Genomic DNA, 13,301 nt, shown 5'->3' with positions numbered 1-13,301 from the left:
GTCATCAACTAGGTTTGTCATGTGCCGAATACAACAGGTGTAGACCTTACAGTGAAATGCTTACTTACAAGCCCTTAACCAATAAGTGTTAAATAAAAAATAAAAGTAACAAATAATTAAAGGACAGCAGTAAAATAACAGTAGCGAGGCTGTATACAGGGGCTACCGGTACAGAGTCAATGTGCGGGGGCACCGGTTAGTCGAGGTAATTATGGTAATATGTACATGTAGGTAGAGTTGAAGTGACTATGCATAGATAATAAACAGAGTTGCAGCAGTTTAAAAGAGGGGGAATGCAAATAGTCTGAGTAGCCATTTGATTAGCTGTTCAGGAGTCTTATGGACCTAGACTTGGCGCTTCTGTACCATTTGCTGTGCGGTAGCAGAGAGAACAGTCTATGACTAGGGTGGCTGGAGTCTGACAATTTGTAGGGCCTTCCTCTAACACCGCCTGGTATAGAGGTCCTGGATGGCAGGAACCTTGGCCCCAGTGATGTACTGGGCTGTACGCACTACCCTCTGTAGTGCCTGCTGGAGTGCCTGCTGGAGGAAGTCAGGAAGTTGTGAGGAGAAACACAGACCGAATCTCATCCTAATCAGTTCTTAGTCAAGCGGAGGATGGCGACATCGAGATCTACCTCTGCACGTTCGAACAGACACTCCGGGATGGATGGCCCAAGGCCCCGTTCCTGTCCGGAGACGCCCAAAAGGCGTATTATGACCTCAACACCGAACAGGCGGCAAACTATGACTGTCTCGAGTGAGGTACTCAGCCGCTACGGGTACAGCCTGGCACGTCAGGCCCAACTGGTCCACAACTGGAGGTTCGTGACCGAAGCTTCCCCCCGAGCCCAGATGAGCGACCTACTGCACATCACCAGAGCATGACTCCTAACCGACATAGCCACCCTCCCCGTTATCGACAAAGTGGTCATGGATCCCTTCTTTCGGGTGCTACCTTACGACATGAAGAGGGCGATGAGCCTACGCACGCCCCAGACCTTGGACCTCTTGGGAGCCGTGGAGACGCACCAGAATACTGAGGCCCTGCTGAAGGGGATGCAGGCCGAGGCCGGGAACCGTCGAAGGGGACCCCACCACTGTACTCCCCAATCCGACAGTCAGCCAGGCTAAAGGACTGCAGACCCGCGGAGAGACAGCCGGTTGGAGAGTCGACCCTCCGCCGACGACCCCAGGTGGATGAAGACTAAAGGAGGTGTTTGAGTGTGGCGCCCGGGAACACCTCCCATGGAATTTCCGGTTCGAGAGGAGTCGATGTCATCAGCGGGCCATGCAATAAACTACGTCACCTCCTGTTGGGCCCACAGCGAACCACCAGCACCCATGGTCCCGTTGAAAGTCAATGGTCATAACAGCCACATTCTGTTGGATTCCGGGAGTGTGGCAACGCTCGTACAAGTGCGACTGCTGGACCATCCGACCGACCGCGGTGAGAAGTCACGTGCCGAATACAACAGGTGACATTACAGTGAAATGCTTACTTACAAGCCCTTAACCAATAAGTGTTAAGTAAAAAATAAAAGTAACAAATAATTAAAGAACAGCAGTAAAATAACAGTAGCGAGGGTGTATACAGGGGCTACCGGTACAGAGTCAATGTGTCGGGGCACCGGTTAGTCGAGGTATCAGTTGAGTTGCTGATACAAAGAATGAGGGCTGGTAACCCTGGCTAGCTCTGTTGCCCCCTGCCTAAAATAATTGTGGGTACATTATCCCCTGATAGACTTCCACTATTGCTTTAGATACAACCATGGTGCTGCTGCATTACAATACCAATATAATGTTCATGGGAATGTTTCCCCCCCCCAGGTTCTGGGACCCGGGCCCAGCAGCGGACCCGTTCAGTGACATGCGCTACATCTGGGGGGGCTTTGTGTACGTACAGGACCTGGTGGAGAGAGCTGTGGCCCGTGTGCTGAGTGGTGTGGAGCAGTACACTGGCCTCTACATCCAGCAGATGCCCTACCCCTGCTACGTGGATGACGTGTGAGTAGGACTCAAACCTCCCCAACCTCCTTATCAACTTTTTTCCCCACCCATCCTCCTCTCGCTCTTAACTTTTCCTTTTTTTCATGCTCTATGAAACGTTTTCACATACTATCTATTACTCACCCATACTACCTCATACCTCTCTTCCCTCCTTACCTTCTCTTTTCTTCTATCCCTCCTCCAGTTTCCTACGCGTGCTGAACCGCTCGCTGCCCCTATTCATGACGCTGGCGTGGATCTACTCTGTGGCCATGATCATCAAGGGCGTGGTGTACGAAAAGGAGGCGCGGCTCAAGGAGACCATGAGGATCATGGGGCTTGGTACAGGCCAGCTGTGGGTCAGCTGGTTCATCAGCAGCCTGGTGCCCTTCCTGGTCAGCGCCGGCCTTCTCATTGCTCTGCTCAAGGCATGTGGTCTAATATCAATCCATCAATCAAATTTATTTATAAAAACCTTCTTACATCACCCGATGTCACAAAGTGCTGTACAGAAACCCAGCCTAAAACCCCAAACAGCAAACAATGCAGGTGTAGAAGCACGGTGGCTAGGAAAAACTCCCTAGAAAGGCCAGAACCTAGGAAGAAACCTAGAGGAACCAGGCTATGAGGGGTGGCCAGTCCTCTTCTGGCTGTGCCGGGGGGAGATTATAACAGAACATGGCCAAAATGTTCAAATGTTCATAGATGACCAGCAGGGTCAAATAATTATAATCACAGTGGTTGTCGAGGGTGCAATAGGTCAGCACCTCAGGAGTAAATGTCAGTTGGCTTTTCATAGCCGATCATTCAGAGTATCTCTACCGCTCCTGCTGACTCTAGAGAGTTGAAAACAGCAGGTCTGAGACAGGTAGCATGTCCGGTGAACAGGTCAGGGTTCCATAGCCGCAGGCAGAACATTTGAAACTGGAGTAGCAGCACGGCCAGGTGGACTGGGGACAGCAAGGAGTCATCAGGCCAGGTAGTCCTGAGGCAGGGCCCTAGGTCTCAGGTCCTCCGAGAGAGAGAAAGAGAGAGCATACTTGCATTCACACAGGACACTGGATAAGACAGGATAAATACTCTAGATAGACTCCAGATAGGAACACCGAAATTTACAGTTGATTTGTCAGAGGACAAACCATCCACAGAGATAAACTGTTATCTTTCCGACAGATAAGATCTAAACCAGGCCAGCACTTGTCCGTGTAGACAAATTTGGGTTTCCAATCTCCAAAAGAATGTGGTGATCGATAGGATCAAAAGCAGCACTAAGGTCTAGGAGCACGAGGACAGATGCAGAGCCTCGGCCTGACGCCATTAATAACTTCTTACGGCTGAGATCCCGTTAACGGGATCGATATGACAACAGCCAGTGAAAGTGCAGGGCGCCAAATTCAAAACAACAGAAATCTCATAATTATAATTCCTCAGACATACAAGTATTTTACACCATTTTAAAGATACACTTCTTGTTAATCCCACCACAGTGTCCGATTTCAAATAGGCTTTTCGGTGAAAGCACCACAAACGATTATGTTAGGTCAGCACCTATTCACAGAAAAACACAGCCATTTTTCCAGCCAAAGAGAGGAGTCACAAAAATCAGAAATAGAGATAGATTGAATCACTAACCTTTGATGATCTTCATCAGATGACACTCATAGGACTTCATGTTACACAATACATGTATGTTTTGTTCGATAAAGTTCATATTTATATCCAAAAATCTCAGTTTACATTGGCGCATTATGTTCAGTAATGTTTTGCCTCCAAAACATCCGGTGATTTTGCAGAGAGCCATATCAATTTACAGAAATACTCATAATAAACATTGATAAAAGATACAAGTATTAAACATGGAACTTTAGATAAACTTCTCCTTAATGCAACCGCTGTGTCAGATTTCAAAAAAACTTTACGGAAAAAGCACACCATGCTATAATCTGAGTACAGAGCCCAAATAAGCCATAAAGATATCCGCCATTTTTTGGAGTCAACAGAAGTCAGAAATAGTATCACAATATTCACTTACCTTTGATGATCTTCATCAGAATGCACTCCCAGGAATCCCAGTTCCACAATAAATGTTTGTTTTGTTCGATATAGTCTATCATTTTATCCAAATACCTTCATTTTGTTCGCGCGTTCAGTCCAGTAATCCACATTCATGACGCGCAGTTCAGACGAAAAGTCAAACAATTCCATTACAGTTCGTAGAAAATTGTCAAACGATGTATAGAATCAATCTTTAGGATGTTTTGAACATAAATCTTCAATAATGTTTCAACCGGAGAATTCCTTTTTCTTCAGAAATGCGATGCAAACAGGTCGCTCTCACGTGACTGCGCATGTTCATCTCGTGCCAGACACCTGACTCAAAGAGCTCTCCTTCCCTCATTCTTCACAGTAGAAGCATCAAACAATGTTTTAAAGACTGTTGACATCTAGTGGAAGCCTTAGGAAGTGCAAAATGACCAATATCTCACTGTATATTGGATAGGCAAACCTACAAACCTCAGATTTCCCACTTCCTGGTTGGATTTTTTCTCAGGTTTTTGCCTGCCATATGAGTTCTGTTATACTCACAGACATCATTCAAACAGTTTTAGAAACTTCTGAGTTTTTTCTATCCAGATATACTGGATAGTATAATAATATGCATATCTTAGCCTCTGAGCCTGAGTAGCAGGCAGTTTACTCTGGGCATCTTTTCATCCAAGCTACTCAATACTGCCACCCAGCCATAAGAAGTTTTAAAAGGTAATTTACCACCTTCACAAGTGCAGTCTCAGTGCTATGATGGAGTCTAAAACCAGACTGAAGCATTTCGTATGCATTGTTTGTTTTCAGGAAGGCAGTGAGTTGCTGCGCAACAGCCTTTTCTAACATCTTTGAGAGGAATGGGAGATTCAATATAGGCCGATAGTTTTTTATATTTTCTGGGTCAAGGTTTTGCTTTTTCAAGAGAGGCTTTATTACTGCCACTTTTAGTGAGTTTGGTACACATCCGGTGGATAGAGAGCCGTTCATTATGTTCAACATAGGAGGGCCAAGCACAGGAAGCAGCTCTTTCAGTAGTTTAGTTGGAATAGGGTTCAGTATGTAGCTTGAAGGTTTAGAGGCCACGATTATTTTCATCATTGTGTCAAGAGATATAGAATTAAAAAACTTGAGTGTCTTCCTTGATCCTAGGTCCTGGCAGAGTTGTGCAGACTCAGGACAACTGAGCTTTGGAGGAATACGCAGATTTAAAGAGGAGTCCGTAATTTGCTTTCTAATGATCATGATCTTTTCGTCAAAGAAGTTCATGCATTTATCACTGCTAAAGTGAAAGCCATCCACTCTTGGGGAATGCTGCGTTTTAGTTAGCTTTACGACAGTATCAACATTTTTGGGGGGATTGTTCTTATGTTCCTCAATTAAGTTGGAAAAATAGGATAATCGAGCAGCAGTGAGGGCTCTTCGATACTGCACGGTACTGTCTTTCCAAGCTAGTCGGAAGACTTCCAGTTTTGCGTAGCGCAATTTCCGTTCCAATTTTCTGGAAGCTTGCTTCAGAGCTCGGGTATTTACTGTATACCAGGGAGCTAGTTTCTTATGATAAATGTTTTTTGTTTTTAGGGGTGCGACTGCATCTAGGGTATAGCGCAAGGTTAAATTGAGTTCCTCAGTTAGGTGGTTAACTGATTGTTGTACTCTGATGTCCTTGGGTAGGTGGAGGGAGTCTGAAAGGGCATCTAGGAATCTTTGGGTTGTCCAAGAATTTATCGCACGGCTTTTGATGATCCTTGGTTGGGGTCTGAGCAGATTATTTGTTGCAATTGCAAACATAATAAAATGGTGGTCCGATAGTCCAGGATTATGAGGAAAAACATTAAAACCCACAACATTTATTTAACGGGACAAAACTAGGTCCCGAGTATGACTGTGGCAGTGAGTAGGTCCGGAGACGTGTTGGACAAAACCCACTGAGTTGATGATGGCTCCGAAAGCCTTTTGGAGTGGGTCTGTGGACTTTTCCATGTGAATATTAAAGTCACCAAAATGTTTTATATTATCTGCCATGACTACAAGGTCCGATAGGAATTCAGGGAACTCAGTGAGGAACGCTGTATATGGACCAGGAGGCCTGTAAATAGTCGCTATAAAAAGTGATTGAGTAGGCTGCATAGATTTCATGACTAGAAGGTCAAAAGACGAAAACGTCGGTTTTTTTGGTAAACTGAAATTTGCTATCGTAAATGTTAGCAACACCCCCGCCTTTGCGGGATGCGCGGGGGATATGGTCACTAGTGTAACCAGGAGGTGAGGCCTCATTTAACACAGTAAATTCATCAGGCTTAAGCCATGTTTCAGGCCAATCACATCAAGATTATGATCAGTGATTAGTTCATTGACTATAACTGCCTTGGAAGTGAGGGATCTAACATTAAGTAGCCCTATTTTGAGATGTGAGGTATCACAATCTCTTTCAATAATGGCAGGAATGGAGGAGGTCTTTATTCTAGTGAGATTGCTAAGGCGAACATCACCATGTTTAGTTTTGCCCAACCTAGATCGAGGCATAGACATGGTCTCAATGGGGATAGCTGAGCTGACTACACTGACTGTGCTAGTGGCAGACTCCACAAAGCTGGCAGACTGGCTAACAGGGTGCAGGTCAGGCAGCAGGCTATCTCATTGTGGAGCTAGAGGAGTTCGAGCCCTGTCTGTGTTCGTAGATACGATGAGAGCACCCCTCCAGCTAGGATGGAGTCCGTCACTCCTCAACAGGCCAGGCTTGGTCCTGTTTGTGGGTGAGTCCCAGAAAGAGGGCCAATTATCTACAAATTCTATATTTTGGGAGGGGCAGAAAACAGTTTTCAAACAGCGATAGCCTTGTGTTGATAATTTAGTCACTTGTTTATTTTGCCCGGGACCATGCACAGCTTGTTTATTTGCTTTATATGTTATCAAGCCAATTATCAAGCCATTTTGTATTTGCTGTCTTTTGGCACGAATGAAAAGTATTCACATCACAACTATGCAGTTGTCCTAGAATAATGCCCTGGATTAATGACTGGGTTCATTACAGCACTCTGTATAGTTTTAAGGCATTGCATTAGGGACAAACTAAGATATAGTACTAAGACAATGAAACATCACAGAGGTGTATCACTGTCGTCTCACCCTCATCTCTTCCTGTATTGTGTTGTTCTCTTCCTCCAGTGGGGGGACATCCTGCCCTACAGCAACCCGGCTGTGGTGTTCTTCTTCCTGACGGCCTTCGCTACGGCCACCATCATGCAGTGTTTCCTCATCAGCACTTTCTTCTCCCGGGCCAACCTGGCAGCCGCCTGCGGAGGCCTCATCTACTTCGCCCTCTACCTGCCATATGTGCTGTGTGTGGCCTGGAGAGACCACCTCACCACCACACACCGTGTCCTAGCAGTGAGTCCTTATAATACACATTCTCACCACCACACACCGTGTCCTAGCAGTGAGTAATCATGTTACACATTCTCTTTGTTGTGTTTTGTTAAGGTTTGCACAAGTCGTTTTTTGTTTATAAGGAAGAATGATTATGGTACTGTATTAAACCCATTACTTGCTGCTGATAAGTCGCTCTTTTAAATGAGGTTTGGAATCTCAATGGAAACACCTGTATAAATATATGAAATGAACCCATCCAATCTGGTAATACTGCAGTATCCATTAAGATTATCATCTCTCCCAACAGAGTCTGTTTTCTCCTGTGGCCTTTGGCTTTGGCTGTGAGTATTTCTCCCAGTACGAGGAACAAGGAGTGGGCATACAGTGGTTCAACCTGCACTCCAGCCCCATGGAGGGAGACACCTATAATTTCACCACTTCCATAATCATGCTGCATATCGATGCATGTATCTACGCTCTGGCCACCTGGTACATTGAAGCTGTTTTCCCAGGTAAGGTACATTAAAGCTGTTTTCCCAGGTATGGTACATTAAAGCTGTTTTCCCAGGTATGGTACATTAAAGCTGTTTTCCCAGGTATGGTACATTAAAGCTGTTTTCCCAGGTATGGTACATTGAAGCTGTTTTCCCAGGTAAGGTACATTAAAGCTGTTTTCCCAGGTATGGTACGTTGAAGCTGTTTTCCCAGGTAAGGCACATTAAAGCTGTTTTCCCAGGTATGGTACATTAAAGCTGTTTTCCCAGGTATGGTACATTAAAGCTGTTTTCCCAGGTATGGTACATTGAAGCTGTTTTCCCAGGTAAGGTACATTAAAGCTGTTTTCCCAGGTAAGGTACATTAAAGCTGTTTTCCCAGGTATGGTACGTTGAAGCTGTTTTCCCAGGTATGGTACGTTGAAGCTGTTTTCCCAGGTATGGTACGTTGAAGCTGTTTTCCCAGGTAAGGAAATTAATGGTTTAAGTAATTTTTTTCTAACTGCTCTATGGTTTCATGGAATTTTGCATAGAAGTGCATATTAAAATACATATTATAATGAACATATAACTGCAATGCCAGTGCACCTTTGCAGATAGTAAAACTGCACTTATACTGGTTTGACTAAACACATGTTGTTGGGATCTTTTGTCCAGGTGAATATGGGGTCCCCAGGCCATGGAACTTCGTGTTCAGTTTGAACTATTGGGGAGGAATTCCTCTAGAGGCCGGCATGCCCATCCCTCCGGCTCCCAGGGGACAGGGAGGAGGTAAGAAAAACACACACAAAAACACATGATGTAAAAAAAAACTGACACCAGTTTATGGTCCTGAGGTTCCCTCTCTGTACCTGTCTCAGATCGCATCGAAGCCGACCCCTCTCACCTCATACTCGGTGTGGCCATCCGCAACCTGGTCAAAATCTACAAGCAAGGTGCCAAGCTGGCGGTCAACCACCTCAATCTCAAGTTCTATGAAGGGCAGATCACCTCTTTCCTGGGGCACAACGGTGCTGGCAAAACAACCACCATGTAAAGGCTGTGCTTTAAGAACCATTGAATCAATATAGAATGTTTTAAAATGAAGTACAACAGCCAACACCACCATGTAAACCTGCACCTACATTACAGACACATAGAAATGAATGTGGTGCTTATGTACAGTAGGTGTTTTGTATTGCTTATGAATGTGGTACATACCGTCGTGCTAATTGAGGGCCATTGTACTGCTTATGTATTGCTTATGAATGTTCTATGAACCTCTAATTTAGGGTTATCATGCTAAAATACACAGTTCATTTCCATTGACAGGTCTAATCTAGGGCCCTTGTACTTGTGGTGCTTATGTAGGTGTTATGAGTTGCTTATGAATGTGCTTTGAAGCTCTAATGTAGGGTTCTAATTTATAATTGGTGATGTAGTAGTTAAAGAACAAATGGGTAAGCTCTGCCGTTCGTGGTGAGTAAAGTAATTTCTATACTTTCGATGCATTTCTCAGCAAAAAGGTGGGTAAGTTTTATTTACATGCTTTTACCCTCCACTGGTTATAATGCATAATACGCAGTTCATTTCCATTGACAGGTCTATCCTGACGGGTCTGTTTCCCCCCACGGCTGGGACTGTGTACATTAAGGGCATGGACATCCGCACTGACATGGACATCATCAGGAAGACCCTGGGAGTGTGTCCTCAGCACAATGTCCTTTTTGACATGTAAGCCCCTGCTGCAGGTAGCCTAGTGGTTAGAGCGTTGGGCCAGCAACCGAAAGGTTGCTGGATCGAATCCCCGAGCTGACAAGTTAAAAATCTGTCGTTCTGCCCCTGAGCAAGGCAGTTAACCCACTGTTCCCCGGGCGCTAAAGACGTGGATGTCGATTAAGGCAGCCCCCCGCACCTCTCTGATTCAGAGGGGTTGGGTTAAATGTGGAAGACACATTTCAGTTGAAGGCATTCAGTTGTACAACTGACTAGTTATCCCCCTTTCCCTAATATTTCTACTCTATATCTCTTGAATACATGTCATTAAGTATTTTATCCTATTTCATTATATTGTAGTGCATACCATGTTGACTCCATTTATCTGTGGTGCTTGTTTTCTATCTTCCGACATAAATGAATTCCTTGGTAATGTTAAATCTGCAATATTTAACTTTTTGGACATGTTGAGTAATGTGAGTTTATATATCTGTTCTTCTCATTGAAAGAAAGTCTAAGAATCAGTAGATCTGTTCTATGTGTGCTATTTCTATGCTTCCCGTTCTTAAGTTTCGTTTTTGCGTCTTTTGCGTTTAGTTTTGTACACCAGCTGAAAATACAATATTTTGGGATATTGAAAATATATTTCACAGCGGTTTAGATGGTCCAGTGATTATTGTTTTGTCACATAAATTGAAATTAGGGCGGACTATTCAAATTTTAGAAATCAGGAAATCAGATATTTGGAAATCAGGCAATTTCTGCATATTGCACCTTTATATAACTGATATAACAATGACAAAGATGAATAATCAGTAGAGGGAATCAAGATAACGAAGGCCCCATTCACTTAATCTCTTGCCTCTCAGGCTCCATCTTAAAACATTTACCCACTGTACATGTAAAAGAGTTTGATGTTACTTAATCAGCCCTCTGACTTTAACCTTGTTATTTTTGTATAGTCTGACCGTAGAGGAGCATGTGTGGTTCTATGGTCGTCTGAAGGGCCTATCAGGCGATGAGGTGAGGAAGGAGTTGGACACTCTCCTGGAGGATGTGGGCCTGCTGCACAAACGCCACGAACAGACCAGGAACCTGTCTGGTATGGCTCCCTCCCTCTACTACTCAACATCCATTACAAATATGGCCTTCAGCTGTATACTTTACAATATAATATATCCTTCAACAGCCACTACATATATAATACCATACTCTCTGTCTCTCTGTGTCTGTCTCTCTGTGTCTGCTCGCCCCCTGTCTCTGCCTCTACTCTCAGGTGGTATGCAGAGGAAGCTGTCGGTGGCCATAGCATTTGTGGGGGGTTCGAAGGTGGTGGTCCTGGATGAGCCCACAGCTGGGGTGGACCCCTACTCCCGTCGAGGCATTTGGGACCTGCTGCTCAAGTACCGCAAAGGTTAGCCCTGAACTGTGTCAAGGGTTGCAACATTTTCTGTGAACTTTGCCAAAATTCCCAGGATTTCCAGAAATCCCTGGTCTAACTTGGTGGCGGAGTTTATCATTTCATGTCAATTCAGGTGAAATATAATTAAATTGAATACTATTTAATCTACTAGATCTTTTCACTCTCTTTTTCTCTTTTTCATTCTCTCTCCATCAGATTGCACCATCATCCTCTCCACCCACTACATGGATGAGGCTGACCTTCTCGGAGACCGAATAGCCATCATCTCCCAGGGGAAGCTGTGCTGCTGCGGCTCCCCCCTCTTCCTCAAGGCCAAGCTGGGGATGGGCTACTACCTCACCGTCGTCAAGAAGGAGGGACTGGATACTCGAACCCCCAGTAGTGCCAGCGCTACCAAACTGCCCCCTGCCACAAAGGTGAGTGAGAGATTGTGTATACCCCTGCAATTGACATTTTCTCAGGAATACATTGTGCTTATTCACAAAGCGTCTCAGAATAGGATTTCTGATCTAGGAACAGGTCCCCCTGTCCTCATAATTAAGATCTTAAAGACCAAACTAATTCTACATCAGCACTCTAACGCTGAGACACTTTGTGAATATGGGCCCTGAAGACCATTTTACCAGTGCATCTTAATAGTCAAAAGTGGCTCTCCTTGTCTCATTTACTTCAGAGAGGAGATGAGGAGGTTATTGTAGACTATCGCAATAGGGCTATGTATACTGTGGGATTCTAAAGGTTATTACTTTTATCACTGAACTATGACCCCTTTGCTGATTGGCTCTCCCTCTTTATTTCAGGACAGCGACTCCTCCATGAGTGACGACACAGGTCTGGGCAGTGATGTTAGCGGCTCAGGTAGGGTCTCCAACCCAAAGTCACTTAGTGACATCCTGCTAGCTGTGTGTTGACAGCTCGTCATTATTGTAGACACCTGAAAAAACAACCATTTGCTTGGCTGTTCTGTTCGTCCATAGCTAACCCAATGGCGAGCCTCTACCCCCCCCTACAGACTGATCTGAGGGGATCAGATCGGTCTACACAAGTATCTAGTGTGGGGTTAGGGCATGTTTTTGGACAGTGAAGTTTCAAACCTCCTCTGATAGTTATTATTTCTCCCTCCCGCTCCCTCTCCCCTGCAGACCTGGCTGCCCTGTTGACCCTGGCACAGCGTCACATCCCCGGGGCGCGGCTGGTGGAGGACGTGGGGCGTGAGGCGGTCATCAACCTGCCCCAGAAGTCGGCAGAGGACAGCAGTCTGGCCATCTTCCTCACAGAGCTTGACAGGAGGCAGGCTGATCTGGGCATCACCAGCTACGGCCTGTCTGACACCACCCTGGAGGAGGTGAGGAAAAGGAGGTACACATATACAGTGCATTCGGAAAGTATTCAGACCCCTTGACTTTTTCCACATTTTGTTACATTACAGCCTTACTCTAAAATTGATTAAATTGTTTTTTTCCCTTATCAATCTACACACAATACCCCATAATGACAAAGCATAGAAATCTTTAAAAATAACTGAAATATCACATTTACATAAGTATTCAGACCCTTTACTCAGTACTTTGTTGAAGCACCTTTGGCAGTTATTAAAGCCTTGAGTCTTCTTGGGTATGATGCTACAAGTTTGGCACACCTATATTTGGGGAGTTTATCTAATTCTTCTCTGTAGATCCTCTCAAGCTCTGTCAGGTTGGATGGGGAGCTTTGCTGCACTGCTATTTTCAGGTCTCTCCAGAGATGTAAGATCATGTTCAAGTCCGAGCTCTGGCTGGGCCACTCAAGGACATTCAGAGACTTGTCCCGAAGCCTTTCCTGCGTTGTCTTGGCTGTGTGCTTAGGGTCCTTGTCCTGTTGGAAGGTGAACATTTGCCCCAGTCTGAGGTCCTGAGCGCTCTGGAACAGGTTTTCATCAAGTCGATCCTGACTAGTCTCCCAGTCCCTGCCGCTGAAAAACATCACCACAGCATGATGCTGCCAACGCCATTCGTTCAGGCCAAAGAGTTCTATCTTGTGCCTTTTACTGAGGAGTAGCTTCCGTATGCCATTCTACCATAAAGACCTGATTGGTGGCATACTGCAGAGATGGTTGTCCTTCTGGAAGGTTCTCCCATCTCCACAGAAGAACTCTAGAGCTCTTGTCAGAGTGACCATCGTGTTCTTGGTCACCTCCCTGACCAAGGCCCTCCTCCCCCGTTTGCTCAAATTGGCCGGGCGGCAAGCTCTAGGAAGAGTCTTGGTGGTTCAAAACTTCTTCCATTTAAGAATGATGGAGGCCACTGTGT

At 45.1% G+C, this 13,301-nt stretch overlaps 1 protein-coding gene across 2 annotated transcripts in view; it reads left to right on the top strand.

The window, feature by feature from the left end:
- Nucleotides 1–13,301, top strand: part of abca7 (ATP-binding cassette, sub-family A (ABC1), member 7) — a 42,135-nt gene that overhangs the window by 10,052 nt on the left and 18,782 nt on the right. For both annotated transcript variants that reach the window (XM_055940700.1, XM_055940699.1), the window contains exons 14-25: nt 1,831–2,007; nt 2,195–2,417; nt 7,198–7,419; nt 7,709–7,913; nt 8,553–8,666; nt 8,756–8,927; nt 9,477–9,608; nt 10,553–10,692; nt 10,867–11,004; nt 11,209–11,429; nt 11,814–11,871; nt 12,156–12,358. In XM_055940700.1, coding sequence (XP_055796675.1) covers nt 1,831–2,007; nt 2,195–2,417; nt 7,198–7,419; nt 7,709–7,913; nt 8,553–8,666; nt 8,756–8,927; nt 9,477–9,608; nt 10,553–10,692; nt 10,867–11,004; nt 11,209–11,429; nt 11,814–11,871; nt 12,156–12,358 — 2,005 coding nt within the window. The remainder of the gene's footprint in view (nt 1–1,830; nt 2,008–2,194; nt 2,418–7,197; nt 7,420–7,708; nt 7,914–8,552; nt 8,667–8,755; nt 8,928–9,476; nt 9,609–10,552; nt 10,693–10,866; nt 11,005–11,208; nt 11,430–11,813; nt 11,872–12,155; nt 12,359–13,301) is intronic.

Source organism: Salvelinus fontinalis, chromosome 12 (genome assembly GCF_029448725.1).
Source record: "Salvelinus fontinalis isolate EN_2023a chromosome 12, ASM2944872v1, whole genome shotgun sequence".
Lineage (NCBI taxonomy): Eukaryota > Metazoa > Chordata > Actinopteri > Salmoniformes > Salmonidae > Salvelinus > Salvelinus fontinalis.
This window is presented reverse-complemented; position numbering and strand designations above follow the sequence as displayed.